General features: G+C 42.0%; 1 protein-coding gene and 1 long non-coding RNA gene across 2 annotated transcripts in view; both read left to right on the top strand.

Moving 5' to 3' along the window:
* LOC117528469 (myosin-10-like) overlaps nt 1–13,542 on the top strand; it is a 157,257-nt gene extending 143,715 nt beyond the window's left edge. The window contains 14 exon segments of the mRNA XM_034191105.1: nt 1,197–1,403; nt 1,545–1,649; nt 1,753–1,905; nt 3,016–3,264; nt 3,443–3,655; nt 3,804–4,016; nt 4,123–4,284; nt 6,907–7,035; nt 7,190–7,278; nt 7,426–7,549; nt 10,201–10,409; nt 10,563–10,671; nt 11,202–11,374; nt 11,999–13,542. Of these exon segments, the coding sequence (XP_034046996.1) occupies nt 1,197–1,403; nt 1,545–1,649; nt 1,753–1,905; nt 3,016–3,264; nt 3,443–3,655; nt 3,804–4,016; nt 4,123–4,284; nt 6,907–7,035; nt 7,190–7,278; nt 7,426–7,549; nt 10,201–10,409; nt 10,563–10,671; nt 11,202–11,374; nt 11,999–12,152 (2,289 nt within the window). The 3' untranslated portion in view covers nt 12,153–13,542.
* A 423-nt stretch (nt 13,543–13,965) lies between these two features.
* Nucleotides 13,966–16,406, top strand: LOC117528473. The gene is made up of 2 exons (XR_004565776.1): nt 13,966–14,269; nt 15,715–16,406. It is a non-coding gene; the product is annotated as an uncharacterized LOC117528473 (long non-coding RNA).
* Nucleotides 16,407–20,380: the final 3,974 nt, after the last annotated feature.

The following is a 20,380-nucleotide window of genomic DNA, read 5'->3' as shown; positions in this document are numbered from 1 at the left end:
CTTGGACTTTTTTTTAAGCTATTTTCATTTCATTTCAGAAACTAAAATAACATGCAGTGTTAAAAAAAACAAGTCTAGACAAAATTTGTTATTTTGATGGCTATTTAAATATATTCTGACAGTTTGCATATTGAGATACTGTAATTTCCTGACTATAAGCTACTTTTTTCACACGCTTTGAACACTGCAGATTTTACAATGATGCCGCTAATTTATGGATTTTCACAGGCTTTTCCATTAGTCCAAATATGTCAGTTGATGCTGTCAATTGATTTCCTGAAAGCTGCGCTCCTCATGCGGTGTAAATTCACACACAGTGTAAATGTAAGGTCTTCCCTGTTCATTTTAGTGAAGAAAAGTCCAGTTGCACCGTCAGATCAGTTAGAGGAGCAGAGCCTTCTCCCCAACCCTTCCAAACCGGTTCTCTGTCTTGGCACAACAAGTCGAAAAAGTCAAAGCGCCTCATTAACGCCTTATATAAACAGACTCCATCTAATCCTGGCTGCATGAGATGAAATCTCAAGAAAAAGTTAAAATTGCCCAGTTCTCCATGTGGAGCAGAGACACCGTGCACGCGGTGATGACGTGCGTGTCAATATTTACGTGTAACACTTCAGGGAAAAAAAGCATTTGCAGTACATATTTAATTAAAAGTTTAAAAAATCGTTCTGTCTAGGATCTTGCTGTGTAAATATCTCATGTTACAATGTGGAGACTCGCGGCTTATAGACAAGTGCGGCCAATTTATGTCCAATTTCTTTTTTCTTTTTAAAATTGGTGAGTGCGGCTAATATTCAGGTGCGCTCTATAGTCCAGAAAATACAGTATTTCTGTGCCTGCAGACAAACCTGACGTCAGTTCTCTGGTGCAAAAAATCTAATCAGCATTTCTGATATACTAAGTCCCTTCAGCTGCTCCCTTGTTTTCAGTCGGGGTCGCCACAGCAGATCCAAGGTGGATCTGCTTTTGTTTCTTTTCTCTGTTTTATGACATTATAAATTAAATGTGTGCTTTAGACTGCCATTTTGCCAAATGACTCATTTTTAATTTAACTGTTAAGCAGTCAAAAATCGGCAATGGGAGGTCAGCTTTAGTCATAGAAATGATCACCTGATAATTGATACTGAAATGAATCGAATTTGTGGAATCCTATGGGTACACTCAGGCCTGTTGTTGGGTTTTGATTATATCTATAGTTCAAGGCCAACCTGGAGAAAACAAAGCAGAGCCAAGAGAGCGTCAACAAGGAGCTGGCCTGTGAGCTGAAGAGTCTGCAGCAGACCAAGACCGAATCTGAACACAAGAGGAAGAAACTGGAGGCTCAACTGCAGGAGTTTATGGCCAGACTCACAGAGGGAGAGCGAGCCAAAGCAGAACTGGGCGACCGCACGCACAAACTGCAGGTAAACATCAGTGCAATACAATGTTCAGTTATCATGAAAAATTTTAGTTTTACATTTTTTTGTGGGTGTGTTCAGGGGAATAAAAATGGTACCAAAATGAAAGCATTAAACAGTATAATGTAACTATCGGTGTCCTTGCAGTCAGAGTTGGACAATGTGTCGACCATGCTGGAGGATGCAGAGAGGAAGGGCATAAAGTTGGCCAAAGATGTGGCTGGGCTGGAGAGTCAGCTACAAGACACACAGGTCCCACATAAGAACTGTCATATATTCCTTTGTGAGCGTAAATGATCAAACCAAGATTCTCTGTTACCTGCTGCTAAATTATGTTGACGAATTGTGACTTTAGGAGCTGCTTCAGGAAGAGACCCGGCAGAAACTGAACCTCAGCAGTCGTATGCGGCAGTTGGAGGAAGAGAAGATTGCTCTGCAGGAGCAGCAGGAGGAGGATGAGGAGGCACGCAAGAACCTGGAGAAACAAATCCTGACACTTCAGGCTCAGGTAAGACCCAGCAACCCATTGGGTCTTTCCCATGGGGACTTTCCAAAGGGAAAGTAAGTCCAAATTTTTGACTGACACTGTATTTGTCATACTTAATGTGCACCACAATCCGATACACCTCACATAAGCAGGTTTACAGACATACGCCCTGCTTATATGCACAATGACACTGATGTGAAACAACAAAACAGTTAAATGAAAATAAAAGTAAACATCCATGGGAAGAAAAAGCCCCCAATACTTTAAATGCTCTGGGGTATACAGGGGGAATTCATTGGTCACAGAGTGCCTGGACTTTAAATACGGTTTGCAACAAAAACGTACGCTGCTGTTAATACATCATTAACAACCCATGCTTTGATACACAGAACACATTGCCACACTAATCACATAGTCCAAACATAAGAGAAAAGAAAGCTCACTCACTCTGTCTGTGTCAGGTTGCACAAATAGCGCACACAAAAACACAAACAGTAGTACATTGCCAGAAAGAGTAAACAGTTTTTAACTTACCTTAAAAAGTTCTGCAGGCGATGAGTTTTGGTGCTTCCTTTCATTCAAGATTTTGGATGTATATCAAAGGCTGAAACAGCTGTACCTTACTTGGAATGTTCATGCACAATGGTTAATGAACAGAAAACCTCTCTCTTATGAGTTTGCCTTCTGAACAGCAACAGGCAATCATTTGGTACACCTGTATCTTGAAGGCAGGAAAAGGTGCCACTCTGATTGGGAGATTTTATGTTTGAATAATTTTAATTGGCCAAATATGAATGCACATACAAGGAATTTGTCTCCGGATCCTATTTGCTCACACTGCACAATTAACATACCTATGTTAATTGTTAATTAGACACCAACAGAAAACAAACCAGACATAAGTAAACATAAGAAACCACAACATTCCGTTGACTAATGAAGAGACTTAATCCAGTCCCTTTGTGCACAGTGCCATTGTTTGTGCTGCATTTCCATGAAGCATAAATAGCAATGTATGGGCAGGAATGCATAACAGACTGGCAAGATAGGGCCCATTGTATCTGGTGTCTGCAATATGATGTTGTTCTTGTGACACTTGGTTGTTGAATTCCTCCTGGTTTCTATTCGTAGCTGTCAGAGAGCAAGAAAAAGGTGGAGGATGATGTTGGTGTAATTGACACCCTGGAGGAGGCAAAGAAGAAGCTCCAAAAGGACTTGGAACTGGCAGGCCAGCGTCTCGAAGAAAAAACCATCGCCTTTGAAAAGATGGAGAAGACTAAAACTCGACTGCAGCAGGAATTGGATGATCTCACAGTGGATTTAGATCAGCAGAGACAGATTGTCTCCAACCTTGAGAAGAAGCAGAAGAAATTTGATCAGGTTGGAACCAACTTTGTTTGGGATATTTTGCTTGGTCTTATAGATATGTTCTCATGGAGGGGCCTTTGGATGGAGATAACTAATTTATATTCAGTTTAGTATTTCATCATCCATGAAAATTCCTTTTTTTGCAAATGATAAATACTATTTTCAAAAACAATGCCCTCATCCTGTTCAGATGCTAGCCGAAGAGAAGAGCATCTCGGCCCGCTACGCAGAGGAACGTGACCGTGCCGAGGCTGAGGCCAGGGAGAAGGAGACCAAGGCTCTGTCCATGACCAGAGCTCTTGATGAGGCACTGGAAGCCAAAGAGGAGCTCGAGAGGATCAACAAGCAGCTACGTGCTGAGATGGAAGATCTGATGAGCTCAAAGGATGATGTAGGCAAGAATGTAAGTAATAATTTCATTCTAAATGTCTGGCAAAAACCCTGAGCAATATACTGTAACTACACCTGCAACTCAACGAGCAGCAAAAAAGTTAATGAAGAAAATCATCTTTCCCTACCTTCATCTTATGTTTATATCTCCTCCCTATCAGGTTCACGAGCTGGAGAAGTCCAAACGGACTCTGGAACAGCGGCTGGAGGAGATGAAGACCCAGCTGGAGGAGCTGGAGGATGAACTGCAGGCTACCGAGGATGCCAAGCTGCGTCTGGAGGTCAACATGCAGGCCATGAAGGCCCAGTACGAGAGGGATCTTCAGGGCCGTGATGACCAGAATGATGAGAAAAAGAGAGCACTTGTGAAACAGGTGCAGATCCTGTATATTCCACAAAATAACATTGTAACAACCTTAATATTTGAGTGACTGGACTCAGCTTACCTACAGGTGATTTCTTTACGGTTCCTCCCCTAAGGTGCGAGAGATGGAGGCAGAGTTGGAGGACGAGCGGAAACAGAGAGGCTTAGCTGTAGCTGCTAAGAAGAAACTGGAAATGGATTTGAAGGATGTTGAGGTCCACACTGAAGGAGCCAACAAGGCGAGAGATGAAGCCATCAAACAGCTGCGCAAATTACAGGTACTTATTTTTGAATTGTAGACCAAAGTTGCATCATCTGCTTTAGGTAACAAACTTACAGTTTGTGAGCTCTCACATCTCAAAGACTACATTTAGTGACATAATGTCGTCCGCATGTTTCCACATCAGAATTAGGTCACACTAATGTTCAATCTGCCAAACCTCATAGGCGGCCCAGCTGAAATTCATATATGACACAAATGAAAGCTACAGTGTCGATACTGTTCTGTCTGCCACACATAACGTGTTTGGTAAACATCACAACTAGGGTAGCACAACCAATCCCTGTTGCATCACTGTGAACATGATTGTCAGAGTCCAGCAGAAATTTTTGTGGCTAATATATGCTTATCAACCTATGATGATTGTGATGATTTGCTCATTTTGAAATGGATGCCTGCAACACGTTTAAAAAATGTTGGGACAGTGGTATATTTACCACTGTGTTACATCACCTTTCCTTCTAACAACACTCAATAAGCATTTGGGAACTGAGGACACTAATTGTGTCATGATTGGGTATATAAGGAGCATCCCCAAAAGGCTCAGCCATTCACAAGCAAAGATGTGGCAAGAATCACTACTTGGTGAACAACTACATGAAAAAATAGTCCAACAGTTTAAGAACAATGTTTATCAACGTTCAATTGCAAGGAATTTAGGAATTCTATCATCTTCAGTCCATAATATAATCAGAAGATTCAGAGAATCTGGAGAAGTTTCTACACTTTAAGCGACAAGGCTAAAAACCAACAATGAATGCCCCATGACCTTCGATCCCTCAGGCAGCACTACATTAAAAACAGACATCATTGTGTAAAGGATATTACCACGTGGGCTCAGGAACACTTCAGAAAACCATTGTCAGTTAACACAGTTCGTCGCTACATCTACAAGTGCAAGTTAAACTCTACCATACAAAACGAAAGACATACATCAATAACATACAGAAACACTGCCGCCTTCTCTGGGCCCGAACTCATTTGAAATGGACAGATGCAAAGTGGAAAAGTGTGCTGTGGTCTGATGAGTCCACATTTCAAATTGTTTTTGGAAATCATGGATGTCGTGTCCTCTGGACAAAAGAGGAAAAACAACATCCAGATTGTTACCAGCGCAAAGTTCAAAAGCCAGCATCTGTGATGGTATGGGGGTGTGTTAGTGCCTATGGCATGGGCAACTTATACATCTGTGATGGCACCAGGTACATCCAAGTTTTGGAGCAACACATGCTGCCATCCAAGCAACGTCTTGGATGGCAACAGCATAGCTTTGTAGTAAAAGAGTGCGGGTACTAGACTGGTCTGCCTGCAGTCCAGACCTGACGCACATTGAAAATTTGTGGCGCATTATGAAACGCAAGATATGACAACAAAGACCCCGGACTGTTGAACAACTGAAGTTGTACATCAAGCAAGAATGGGAAAGAATTTCACCTACAAAGCTTCAACAATTAGTGTCCTCAGTTCCCAAACGCTTATTGAGTGTTGTTAGAAGGAAAGGTGATGTAACACAGTGGTAAACATACCACTGTCCCAGCTTTTTTGAAACGTGTTGCAGGCATCCATTTCAAAATGAGCAAATATTTGCACAAAAACAATAAGGTTTATCAGTTTGAACATTAAATATCTTGTCTTTGTGGTGTATTCAGTTGAATATAGGTTGAAGAGGATTTGCAAATCATTGTATGCTATTTTTATTTACATTTTACACAACAATCCAACTTCACTGGAATTGGGGTTGTAGACTGGCGGCCGGTCCAGAGTGTTCTCCGCCTCTCACTCTGTGACTGCTGGAATAGGATCCAGGTCCCTCCCCCCAACCCTTGATTGGCACAAGTGGGTATAGAAAATCAATGAATGAACTTAAGAGCATTACTATCAGCTGTTCCTTATCATAGTCACAGAGCTCCCTGTGGCTATGGTATAAGTGCAGATCAGAAAGTGGCTTGAAGCCTGACAGCAGTCATGTGACCTTTTTCAGTCACTGAAATAGTTTCTTAAAAAATTAAATATGATTTCCATGTCTGTGCCCTTTTTCTCAATCATAGAAAGTCCAGTAAAAAGGTGTTAATTATTTAATGTTGCCAATATGATATAAAAACATCTTCAGGTCATGTGTGGCTGCATGCAGAATGAACCAGAACCGCGCACATTTGGCTGCTGAGATATTTTGATGTGACTTTGGTTTAACCTAAAATTAAAATACAGTGCAAGATTTTTTTTTTTTTTTTTTTGAAAATTGACCAGGGGGCGGTGGGTAATCAGCACAGCTCTCTGCAGTGAATGTGGGCAGAAGACCAAGATTTCTGCGCTTGATTAATGATTTCAGCATTTGAGTCGATCCATATTTGGACAAGATCAATAAGTTGCTCAAGCTTTGGTTTGTTCGTCCCACCCTTGGTGGTCAGCGAACAGTGGTCAGTCTTCACACACAGAGGATGGAACAGGTTTTAAAAACCACAGTATTCACATTTATTAATCTTACTTTAATCACTTACTGCATTTTGGATAAAAAAGGGATCCGTTTGGTATCTAAAGATAACCATGTTCTCCTAGTGTCATTATTGTATTTCAGTTTGATTGTAAGCAGCCATTTTCAGACACATTCTGTCTCCACCAGGCTCAAATGAAGGACTACCACAGGGAATTGGAAGATGCCCGAGCTTCCAGGGATGACATTTTTGCCATTTCAAAAGAAAATGAAAAAAAATTGAAGAGTCTTGAGGCTGAGATTGTGCAGCTACATGAGGTAAAGGACTGTGGGATAGTTCTCTTCTGATTGTTATATTACATTGTGGGCAATTATTAAGGTATGGCTGATGGGTTTTTAATATTTTTACTCTCATTTGGGAAGTGCTATCAACCCGTGTTTCAGCTTTGACCTTTGTCTGGTCTCTCTGCAGGACCTGGCAGCATCTGAAAGGGGTCGGCGCCATGCAGAACAGGAACGGGATGAGCTGCAAGATGAAATTTCTAACAGTACATCAGGAAAGTACGTTGCATTCACATACTCAACCCCATCAGTTTGTTAGCTGACCTCCTGAGTTCTGCTCCTTGTGTGTTTGTGTGGTTGTTGTTAGATAGATGCATTTAGTGTGTTGACATGTTGATTGCTGAGCGTACTGTTGCTATCTGTCAGGTCTGCTCTGATGGATGAGAAGAGGAGACTGGAGGCTCGCATTGCACAGCTGGAGGAGGAGCTGGAAGAGGAGCAGGGTAACATGGAGCTACTCAATGATCGCTTCAGGAAGTCCACCATGCAGGTGTGTTCTAATACTGTCACAGTGCATCCATATCGGTGACTTATATTAACCCCTGTTTTTATTTGGACTACCATTATCCTTGAACATCTGGTGATCTGTCACAATTTTGAAGATGTTGGGTAAGAAAAATAAAGTGGAGCACATTTTTGTTGATGAGAAAAATACCAACAGAAATCTCTTGATCATGTACAAATCTGTCCAAGGTTGGCAGCTATTTCATTTAAATAAGTAAACGTCTGTAAATGCACAACATGACATTTTACACGCTCTCTGACATTTTGCCAATGAACTCCGAGGTCCGTCATGGATGTGTTCTGGTCCTTAATTTGGTCAGTGCTTGCATATGGATGTCTGGTAAGGTTGTGGAATCCAGTGATTTTGGTCCATGAGACTTCACTGACCTTGACTGTGCAGACAATGCAGTAGCATTTGCAGAATCAGTGATGCCTTGGTTGCTGTTCTCAACAGTAGTAGGCACTGTTCAGCTAATCCGATAACCGATAATTATCAAAGCTAATGTTTTAGTTAGCGGATTCGTTTTTCAGATAAGTTTTAAAACCATCATCGGACCAATTATCTTCCTATAAATTTAGTTCCAATAACTTTTAGACTGCTAATGTTTTTTTTACATAGCTAGTAATGTTGAAAAACACATAATTCCTTTTGCTCCTGTCTGCTATGTATTTTGCAGCAGTGAGGTAGCTAAGAGGAGCTGAGCTCAACTCTGCCCCCAGCAGAAAGGACCTGGCTGCCAGACTGCCACAAAACAAAAATAGAAGTCATTACTCCTTAACACCATACAGTGGTCCAGCCATGAGGCAGAGCTCTTGAAATGGGAAGCAGGTTTGACTTATGGTTTTGATTTATAAATCAAATTATTCTGGATAGAATAACTACATTAATGTGAACTCTTAAAATGTACAAGGTGGATATATAACACATCTGTTCATTTTAAAATAATGCACTAATTCTGAAGATTTGAACATTAACACACGGATGCCCAAAGGGATTGTGGGTAAACCTAGCCTCCGCTTATACTGATTGGTTGACTAATTCATTCAGAAGTGCTGGCTCATTGGCTGTGTTTGGGTTTGTGATCGCCTTTGATTCTGTTAAGCCTGGTTCACACGACAGGATTTTAAAATTATCTTTAGGTTTCCAAAACCTGAGAGACCACACACATGAAGATAAAAAATCATAGATCTAACAGGTTTGGTCGTACAGTGTGTGGTGTTCAGCCACACGGTAAGGACACCACCACCACACGAACAGATTTCAGTCGAACATTCTCAGCTCAGACAGGAAATCTTGCAAAATCTCTCGAGATTAAACGTGACTTCAGAGTAAACAAACGGAGATAGTATGTGGACTATTTACAACAGAGGAAAAAAAAAAGACACCAAAAGAAAAGGAAAAAGGCGTTCTTTAATGGAGTGGAGACAGCACGACCTCCAGACTTTGTGGTAAGTCAGAACAGCTGTTTTGATTTTATTTTCCGCTCCGTACGTCCATCACCTCGCTTTTTGATTGGCGACACGTCACATTCAGCAGGCTGTGTGCTCGTTTGTGGTCGGAGGACACAACATACGCTGCGATATCGGGCCAAAAAAATCCAACATGTTGAATATCCCCGAATTGCGATTGGAACGCTCCTGACGTCCTTCCGAGCAGATCAGAGCACTCTGAACACACCACACACGGCAGGAATATCTGATAAGATTATCTTTAGCATCATCACGATTGTCAGGGCGTCCTTAAGATTGTCAGAAGGGGAAGATCGGGTCCGATATCGGCCTAATTATCCTGCCATGTGAACCAGGCCTTAGAAGCTTTGGCGGTGTCTAAACTCAAAATCGGCTTGTTAGTAGCTGAGAGTGTAAGGGAGACAAAATTGAAAGTTATCGGTTAGCTGGAGCTTCCAATACATTTTTAGACAGTTTATCGGTTTACCAATATAAAAGATAACTTTTCAGTTAGCTGATTACCAGTTATTGAAGTTAACTTTTTGGTTAGCTGTGCCCACCACTGGTTCTCAATATGTTGAATGAGGAGTGCTTAGGTCTGCAAGTGCCCTGGCTCAAGACTAAGATTCAGGCTTCATGAACCTGACCACCACTAGTGTGTCTATATGTATATGTAAGAGATTCTGTTGAATTTCTAGAGGTCTGTCTGCCTCCAGGAGATAAGAACTGTGACTCGAGCAAGGTGTATGGTGATGCAGATAAATACAGAGTAATAGTGCATGTCATCAGAGTCATGATGTGTCTTTCTGTTTGGGTTTGAGACCTGAATGCAAACCTGTAGAGAAGACTCCTGGATGGCCTCTGTAGTAGGAGTCTCTGGAGAATCTGTGGGTGCCACTCTTATGACTTTGTGTCATCATGAGAAAGCACAACTTGTTTTACTGGACATGTTTGAGCACGCTGTGCCTGGCCCCTATGATGGATCGATGTTACTTTCTAGAGATGAAGATGGCCCAAAGGTCTGCCTGGGTGGTTGCTAGTTGGGATCAAAAATGTTTCCACCAGCTCATTCTCCTAAAATCGACCCAGTCTACATATTTAACAGGACTTTTCAACACTTTTGCGAGTGAATTTTGTGTGTGTGAGTGTGTCACTGGATTGACCTTCTTCGTACCCTTGCTGTCACAGGTGGACACCCTATCCACAGAACTTAGCTCAGAGCGTAGCACGGCTCAGAAGAGTGAAAATGCTCGGCAGCAACTGGAACGTCAAAACAAGGACTTGCGTGCTAAACTGGGCGAGCTGGAGGGTTCGGTGAAGAACAGGTTCAAGGCCTGCATCACGGCTTTGGAGGCCAAGATAGCACAGCTGGAGGAACAGCTGGAGCAGGAGGCAAAGTGAGAATTCAACACGCTGTTTTCCTTTAAATGTTTTTACTGAGAAATCCTAATTCTGCTACATCATTAAAGTACGCTTGGCTCGGCTCCTCTGCGAGTTGTACCCTCCTCTTCCCTCTCAGACATTTCTCTAAATTTGTTTTTTCACTGAAGGGAGCGAGGGACAGCCAACAAGCTAGTGAGGAGGACAGAGAAGAAGCTGAAAGAAGTGTGCATGCAAGTGGAGGATGAGCGTCGCCATGCTGACCAGTTCAAGGAACAAGTAAGGAAAATCAGATGTAGAGATTTAAAAATGTCTCTCACAGACAACTGAAATGATTGATAATAACATAGCTATGATTTACAATACATTACACTATTACACAAATTGAAAAGAAAAATTTGTTTGAATTCCTACAATTCTGTCAACTGTAATCGACAAACATGACAACATGTTGGCTATGGGGAGATGATAGATGATGTGTAGTTGTGACGCGGTACGAGCTGCTAGTTTGCCACGAGCAATTATGTGTTTATCGAGGCTTTAGTTCTGGGAGAGGCAGCATATTTCAGATGTGATCCAGGCAGATCCAAACCGGCTACAGAGAGGGAGGATTCTGCCTGGGAAGGACGGTTGAGTTTGTGTGCACCAGCAAGACTGAGAGACCAGTCAAATTTTCTGTGCCTCAAAATATTTTTCCCACAACTGTCTGCACCCTAACTGGTAACCAGTTGACACTCATGGTCTGTACTTTGTTTTGTTTTGTTTTGCTTTGTTTTTGGTGATGTTTTATTTTGTGTCTGTGCATAAAGGTGGAAAAGGTTAACTCTCGCATGAAGCAGCTGAAGCGTCAGTTGGAAGAGGCTGAGGAAGAGGCCACACGGGCCAATGCCTCACGCAGGAAACTGCAACGAGAGCTGGATGACGCCACTGAGGCCAGCGAGGGCCTGAGCCGTGAGGTCAACACACTCAAGAACCGCCTCAGGTACAGCAGGCAAGACAAAAGCACTTAGTCTACATTCACTGTTTGATTTGTTTTAACAAATTGAGGACAAAGAATGAGTAATTTTGACCAAATATGGGAAAGATGTTCATCACCCACAGAGATTCAATCAGAATGTCAAATTTAACATGACCAGACAGTCCACCAAGGATTGTTTGTACCAAATTTCAGAATTCTCTAATTAAGGGTCACGGGAGGTTGGAGCCTATCCCAGCAGTCATAGGGCGTGATGCGGGGTACACCCTGGACAGGATGCCAGTCTGTCGCAGGGCCACACCCGCACGCACACCTGTGGACAATTTAAAGATTCCAATCCACCTAACCTGCATGTCTTTGGATGTGGGATGAAGCCGGCACACCCGGAGAGAACCCACGCAAATACAAGGAGAACATGCAAACTCCACACAGAAAGGCCACAGGTGGGAATTGATCCCATATTTAGCAGCTTTTCATTATTTTTGAAGGGGTCAAATCAGGTTTTAGAAATTTTAAATATGAACATGTGGCATTTTGATTATAAAGAGGAAGTGAGCAGATGTTCATTTTGTCCTGCTTGAGCTTCACCTCTGCCTCCGGTGTCAGTCTTCTTTCCTTTTTCTGGTGCAGGCGAGGCGGCCCCATCGGTTTTTCCTCCAGCCGCTCGGGTCGGCGCCAGCTGCAGGTCGAGGGCACTTCCTTGGACCTTCTGTCTGATGATGAGCTGGAAAACAAGATCACTGACAACAACGCTAATGAGACGCCGGTGCCCCAGCCTGAGTAAACGAACCCAAATCTTTGATGTTGCTTTTGTTTCTTTCCACAGACACACCCAGTCCCTCCGAGCCTGACCCTCTGCACCGACCGAGTTTGATAGATTCTCCTGAAACCACATGCAGCATGAGTTTTTTTTTGTTACACCTTGAGCCAGCTGGAACCAGGACACAGTCGATGTCCCTCTTATGTTTGCTAACTGCACTCATCTGCCTCCTAATCATGCTGCAGGTCTGCATTATAGCACCTTCGATATCAAGAACCTGGTGTCGACTGCGTCATACATAAAAACAAGTATTTCCTTAAAAAAAATAAATGAATAAAAGTGTTCATGAACTGCACATATTGGCAAGTAAAACTTGTACAATTCTCCGGCCCGTCATCAGGCATGAAGCAGCTGGTCGCGGCGACTGCAAATGTGTGTTTTTGAAAGTGTTATTGGACCATTCTTGCTTCCAAACGTTGACATATTAGCAGATGAAAGATCTAAATGATCATTATGAAAGCAAACATTCTTACTTTATTTTTCCATCATTGTACCATATATATATTAGTTATATTGGTTCTGTTAGTTGAACTGCAGCTGAGTTTTTTTTTTTTGTTACTGGGGTTTGCTTGCATATGAATTTAAAAATGTGACACTGATTCATTGCCTCGATGATAGAACACGTTGCTCTTTTGACAAGTATTGTAATCTCAAAAATGTTTGACATAAGTTCAGTGTTGACTTAATAATTATATCCTTTTTTAAAAAATTACTATTATGATTGTTATCATAATGTTGCTGCAGACTTCAGCCATGTATTTTCACTTTTATTATGTCAACATAGTTTAATTTGCTGAAAATATTCAACATATGATGTATGCACACATTTCAGTTAATGGGTGAATTAATGTCGCTAATCAGTGGCGGTTATTGGTATGAAAAGCCCATTAATTATCCTCTCTACTTCTAAATACGCATCAGTGTTAAGCTGGGTTTCCACTTTCGAGAAACGTCAACATCTACGAGTCGATCTTGGCCATTTGACACAAGAAGTGCCCCGCCCACAGTGCTGTGTCAATGCTGCTGAGACACTGCTGTGCCGCTGTTACTATATTGCAGCAGTGTCAAGAGACACCGCCCCAAATTTACAAAATCGCATCCACCCTTAAGATGTATAGCATGAGATATGCCGATGAGTCTTGTTGACATGTTGCTGATGTCAGGCAACATGCTGTGGTACATCACAGTGCGTCATCATGGGCTTTGAAATGTGTAAAAAAAAAACAAAAAAAAAACGTTTCTGATGTCTTTGACATGGGTCACATTGTGACTACGTGTTGATTTGTCCTGTTTTTATCTTGGTGGTTTCACGATGCATCTTGCTGTGTCGTGAGTATTCTTGGAATACTTGAATTCTTGGAAGAAAATCCTCATATAAAATCAACAATAATGATAATAATAATAATATTAAAGCAAACAGAGCTCTGGTATCTGATCGGAAAAGTATCTGTATCGGCAGATATCCAAATTCAGGTATCAGGATTGGATCGGAAGTGAAAGTTATCTGCTGCACTAGCAGTGTCTTGCCATGTTGTAGCATCTCGTACTGGCATCATAACGTATTTGTAACGTTTCTGTAATTTGTGTCTGTATCATGGCCCAAGTAGAGGGTCACCCTTTGAATCTGGTCTGCTTGAGGTTTCTTCCTCAGAGGGAGTTTTTTCTTACCACTGCTGCTCTGGGGGTTAGTAAGGTTAGACCTTACTTGTGTGAAGCGCCTTGAGGCAACTCTGTTGTGATTTGGCGCTATATAAAAAATGAAAATAAATAAAATAAGTTTCTTATTAACATTCTGACAATTCATTGTGATTCTTGCTGATGCTTTTTGGGTTCAGATGAATTCATGGCAGTGTTTTTAAATGCTGCCACCATGTATCAACAGTGTTGCAGCGGTGTCTTAGTTGATTTGTGATGTGGTGGGCAAGACACTTTTTGAGGCAAAAGCCAAGAATCATCACAAATTCTCCAGCTTGTAGAGTTTGTCAATGCGTGAAAGTGTAAAACTCACTTTCCTCGCTTTATTCAGTTTTATGTTCTGTACCGTGCACAGTATGTTTTGCTCAAAACCTCTTTCACATACAGTAGTGTTCAGAATAATAGTAGTGCTATGTGACTAAAAAGATTAATCCAGGTTTTGAGTATATTTCTTATTGTTACATGGGAAACAAGGTACCAGTAGATTCAGTAGATTCTCACAAATCCAACAAGACCAAGCATTCATGATATGCACACTCTTAAGGCTATGAAATTGTTAGTAAAAAAAAATTATTAGTAAAAAAAAGTAGAAAAGGGGGTGTTCACAGTAATAGTAGCATCTGCTGTTGACGCTACAAACTCAAAACTATTATGTTCAAACTGCTTTTTTGGCAATCCTGTGAATCACTAAACTAGTATTTAGTTGTATAACACAGTTTTTCATGATTTCTTCACATCTGCGAGGCATTAATTTTGTTGGTTTGGAACCAAGATTTTGCTCGTTTACTAGTGTGCTTGGGGTTATTGTCTTGTTGAAACACCCATTTTAAGGGCATGTCCTCTTCAGCATAAGGCAACATGACCTCTTCAAGTATTTTGACATATCCAAACTGATCCATGATACCTGGTATGCGATATACGTAGGAGAAACATGCCCATATCATGATGCTTGCACCACCATGCTTCACTGTCTTCACTGTGAACTGTGGCTTGAATTCAGAGTTTGGGGGTCGTCTCACAAACTGTCTGCGGCCCTTGGACCCAAAAAGAACAATTTTACGCTCATCAGTCCACAAAATATTCCTCCATTTCTCTTTAGGCCAGTTGATGTGTTCTTTGGCAAATTGTAGCCTCTTCTGCACGTATTTTATTTAAGAGAGGGACTTTGCGGGGGATTCTTGCAAATAAATTAGCTTTACACAGACGTCTTCTAACTGTCACAGCACTTACAGATAACTCCAGACTGTCTTTGATCATCCTGGTGCTGATCAATGGGTGAGCCTTTGCCATTCTGGTTATTCTTCTATCCATTTTGATGGTTTTCCGTTTTCTTCCACGTGTCTCTGTTTTTTTGTCCATTTTAAAGCATTGGAGATCATTGTAGATGAACAGCCTATAATTTTTTGCACCTGCGTATACGTTTTCCCCTCTCCAATCAACTTTTTAATCAAACTACGCTGTTCTTCTGAACAATGTCTTGAACGTCCCATTTTCCTCAGGCTTTCAAAGAGAAAAGCATGTTCAACAGGTGCTGGCTTCATCCTTAAATAGGGGACACCTGATTCACACCTGTTTGTTCCACAAAACTGACGAACTCACTGACTGAATGCTGCACTACTATTATTGTGAACACCCCCTTTTCTACTTTTTTTTTACTAATAGCCCAATTTCATAGCCTTAAGAGTGTGCATATCATGAATGCTTGGTCTTGTTGGATTTGTGGAAATCTACTGGTACCTTGTTTCCCATGTAACAATAAGAAATATACTCAAAACCTGGATTAATCTTTTTAGTCACATAGCACTACTATTATTCTGAACACTACTGCAAGTTTTGTCTCTTTTTTTTTGTAATCATAAGATGAAAAATGTGGATTTACAGATGGGCAGTGGAGGTTAAATTCACAAGTTTATTGTTTTAATTGGTGATAATGTGGCTTTTAAAACAGTAGATCAGGGGAACCACGTGGTTTCATTTGCAGTGTGAATATTGAGATGAATGTGTTATATTGTACATGTTAGCTACAAAATATTATACCATTTTGTAAATCGAGTGCCACATATTTCACTTTTAGGTAAGTGACAATTAGAATGAGACCTTCTCAGACATCTCTAGAAAGTGCCTTAGCCATTACTGACGATGTCAGACAGGTGGTGCACAGACAGAAACACTTTAAGGGAAAACTGAAAAACAGTATTTGAGATGTTGAAAACCAGTTCTTCCATCTAATGTTCTGATATCATACCACTTGGAATTGTCGCACAGTTTTAGCATTGGGCAGGGCAGATTACTGGTATATCCAGTATTTGTTCTGTAGAATGTACACCAGAAACATTAAACAGGTTTCTCTGTGCTCTATGAACTGGTTTCAAAGCTTTAACACCAATATAAGGTTATTAACATTTATGAACTGGCTGTTGACCACCAGATATTCATCATCTCCATTTATTTTCATGTAATCCTGTATTTCTAGACTATTTTGTCTTTTTTGTAAAAGATCAATAAACATGTTCACATAGAAAACAGTTTATTTTCTATTTAATTGTAAGAATTAGTCATGTAACTTCCTTGTACCGCCTATTCTACGTACCTGCTTTACCCCGTTGAGAGTTTTGGGATTTGGAGCTGAACCCAGCATGTGAGGTAGACCCTTGATCAGATTGTTAGTGTAAAATTCTTCTTCTTACTTATAAGGTTTTGAATAATCAGGTCCCATCTTATCTTAGGGACCTCATAGTACCATATCACCCCAATAGAGTGCTTCGCTCTCAGACTGCAGGCTTACTTGTAGTTCGTAGGGTTTTTAAGAGTAGAATGGGAGGCAGAGCCTTCAGCTTTCAGGCTCCTCTCCTCTGTGATTGATCTCTGCTCCCCTCCACAGCATGTCTTTTTCCTGGTTCTCTCCCTCAGCCCCAACCAGTCCCAGCAGAAGACTGCCCCTCCCTGAGCCTGGTTCTGCTGGAGGTTTCTTCCTGTTAAAAGGGAGTTTTTCCTTCCCACTGTCGCCAAGTGCTTGCTCACAGGGGGTCGTTTTGACCGTTGGGGTTTTTCCGTAATTATTGTATGGCTTTGCCTTGCAATATAAAGCGCCTTGGGGCAACTGTTTGTTGTGATTTGGCGCTATATAAATAAAATTGATTTGATTTGACTTGGGGGCCCTATCTTGCACCTGGTACAAAGGGGCGCACAGCGCAGCAGAAGTGTCACCACTGTTTTCCAACTGATGCAATTGTAATTTTCACACCCAGCAAGTACCTTATTTAAACAGTGAGCGCACTTGGTTATGCGCCCATGGGTGTGTTAGTCATAAAATGAGGTGTGGTCAGGTATATTGATGGTGCATTGCTATTGTAAAGCTGCAGAAAGCAAAAAAGATCACCAAAAACCTGATCAGAAGTGAAGTATAGAGTTTTCCTGCTGTTTATACGTACGGTGCAATATTCAGATACGTCTTACATAGGCAGATTCACTACACCTACACTCTGCTTCTACACACAGCAAAGCTGAACTGAAAACAAAAACGATAAAAGTGAATGCTAATGAAAAAATACAAATCCTGACCTTACTGCTTCATCTCACAGAACTTTGGTGTCTGCTCTCCAATTGTATGCTTTGATACATTTGCATAACACACATTGCAGAACTGTTAACTCACCAGAAAACCTCATACAATTCGCCAGGTTTCAGCAGACTATGGCTTTTATGGAGGTAAACAACATAACGATCTGAAAGTTTTAATTCATGTTATGCACAAAACAGACGACCCCTTTGTGCCTGGTGCCACATTACTCACCCTGTAAACAGCAAAGTGGAATTGGACACACCCAAATGCACTTGCACTGTGCACCATAAATTGTCAAAATAGGGCTTTAAATCCATTTAAAACAGCAGTCACCTTATGCATGTAAGTCAGTAAGAATAAATAAATAAATGAAATAAAATGCTTTTCTGTAACTCGTAAGAAATTTATTTAGGGTCCTGTCACACTTGGCACGAGTGAGCGCAAATGAGGCCGAATCAACCCAAATAGGAAAAACAGCCAGAATTTGAGCCGCAGTTGTCCGAGACAGACATTCATACATCTGTGTATGAATGTCGTAGCAGAATGTGTTTCGAAGCCACCTTGAGTGATTCGTGCACATTTGGAGTGCAGCAGCTCCTAAATCCAGATCAACTAATTAGAGTGCAGGTTGTATGCAGACACTCTCTCTCTCTCCCTCTCTCTCTCTCTCTCTCTCTCTCTCTCATACCCACCAGAGAATCAGCTGTTTGGCGCAGGCGCTTGTGCAGGAAAGCGATCAGTATGACTGCACACACGCAGCTGAGCACACGTGTTCCAGCCTCACGCACGTGCAGCGGTTCAATCAGCTGTTATCCTGGTGGGCTGAAAGACGCAGGAGGCCATGAGATCAACAGAGTCCTGTAAAATGCACCAGACGCGTCCAATATCACATGGATGTAGCCATGGTGCCTACTACATTGCTGTATTATGTATCCATATGTAATGATTACTGACACATATCTGTCTTTCCAAAGGTGATTATTTATCTCTTCATACTGTGATGGCTTGTTAATACAGCTGTGACGTCAGTCCTTCATATGTATAACTGTGATATGATCACTGGTTTGGATATGATGTGTATTACAGATATGACAGCTCATTCATCCATGCGCGGTGTAGCACTGTTCTGAGACACACTGAGTTGCTGTGGAGCTCACCTGACTGGGCTGTTACAGATACATGGTTAAGGCCTCTCATGGGAACATAAAGTATGTGAATTATGATGACCATCATAGCTGTAACATGTAGCTGCACAGTGCCCTGCGCCATGGTGTGTCAAAGGCTCTGCACGGTGCGCCACTTATGCCCATAATAAGCATGATATTACAGATCCATTTTCAGTCCACCTCGTGTCAGAGGATATATATGTATTATTATGTTATCATGGCTGTTAGACCCTGTCCAGATGGCTGCACTGCACATCAGCGTGTCACGGAGACAGCACCCGTGATTGCAGTGTAACGTCCAGAATAAGCATGATATCACACATCCATTGTCAGTCCACCTCATGTGTCAGAGGATGCATCTGTACTATCATCTTATTATAGCTGTTAGACCCCGACCATATCGCCTCACTATGCATCAGCATGTCACGGAGACAGTGCCTGTGATCACAGTGTAACATCCAGAATGAGCATGATATCACACATCCATTGTCAATCCACCTCATGTGCGCATGTTGGACACAACGATATATACTCAACAAAAATATAAACGCAACACTTTTGGTTTTGCTCCCCTTTTGTATGAGATGAACTCAAAGATCTAAAACTTTTTCCACATACACAATATCACCATTTCCCTCAAATATTGTTCACAAACCAGTCTAAATCTGTGATAGTGAGCACTTCTCATTTGCTGAGATAATCCATCCCACCTCACAGGTGTGCCATATCAAGATACTGATTAGACACCATGATTAGTGCACAGGTGTGCCTTAGACTGTCCACAATAAAAGGCCACTCTGAAAGGTGCAGTTTTGTTTTATTGGGGGGGATACCAGTCAGTATCTGGTGTGACCACCATTTGCCTCATGCAGTGCAACACATCTCCTTCGCATAGAGTTGATCAGGTTGTCAATTGTGGCCTGTGGAATGTTGGTCCACTCCTCTTCAATGGCTGTGCGAAGTTGCTGGATATTGGCAGGAACTGGTACACGCTGTCGTATACGCCGGTCCAGAGCATCCCAAACATGCTCAATGGGTGACATGTCCGGTGAGTATGCCGGCCATGCAAGAACTGGGACATTTTCAGCTTCCAAGAATTGTGTACAGATCCTTGCAACATGGGGCCGTGCATTATCCTGCTGCAACATGAGGTGATGTTCTTGGATTGGCACAACAATGGGCCTCAGGATCTCGTCACGGTATCTCTGTGCATTCAAAATGCCATCAATAAAATGCACCTGTGTTCTTCGTCCATTACAGACGCCTGCCCATACCATAACCCCACCGCCACCATGGGCCACTCGATCCACAACATTGACATCAGAAAACCGCTCACCCACACGACGCCACACGCTGTCTGCCATCTGCCCTGAACAGTGTGAACCGGGATTCATCCGTGAAGAGAACACCTCTCCAACGTGCCAAATGACAGTGAATGTGAGCATTTGCCCACTCAAGTCGGTTACGACTACGAACTGGAGTCAGGTCGAGACCCCGATGAGGACGACGAGCATGTAGATGAGCTTCCCTGAGACGGTTTCTGACAGTTTGTGCAGAAATTCTTTGGTTATGCAAACCGACTGTTTCAGCAGCTGTCCGAGTGGCTGGTCTCAGACGATCTTGGAGGTGAACAAGCTGCATGTGGAGGTCCTGGGCTGGTGTGGTTACACATGGTCTGCGGTTGTGAGGCTGGTTGGATGTACTGCCAAATTCTCTGAAACGCCTTTGGAGACGGCTTATGGTAGAGAAATGAACATTCAATACACGAG

The sequence above is a fragment of the Thalassophryne amazonica genome, chromosome 16 (assembly GCF_902500255.1).
Source record: "Thalassophryne amazonica chromosome 16, fThaAma1.1, whole genome shotgun sequence".
NCBI lineage: Eukaryota > Metazoa > Chordata > Actinopteri > Batrachoidiformes > Batrachoididae > Thalassophryne > Thalassophryne amazonica.
Note: the sequence above shows the minus strand (reverse complement) of the source record. Positions and strands in the feature narration are given on the sequence as shown.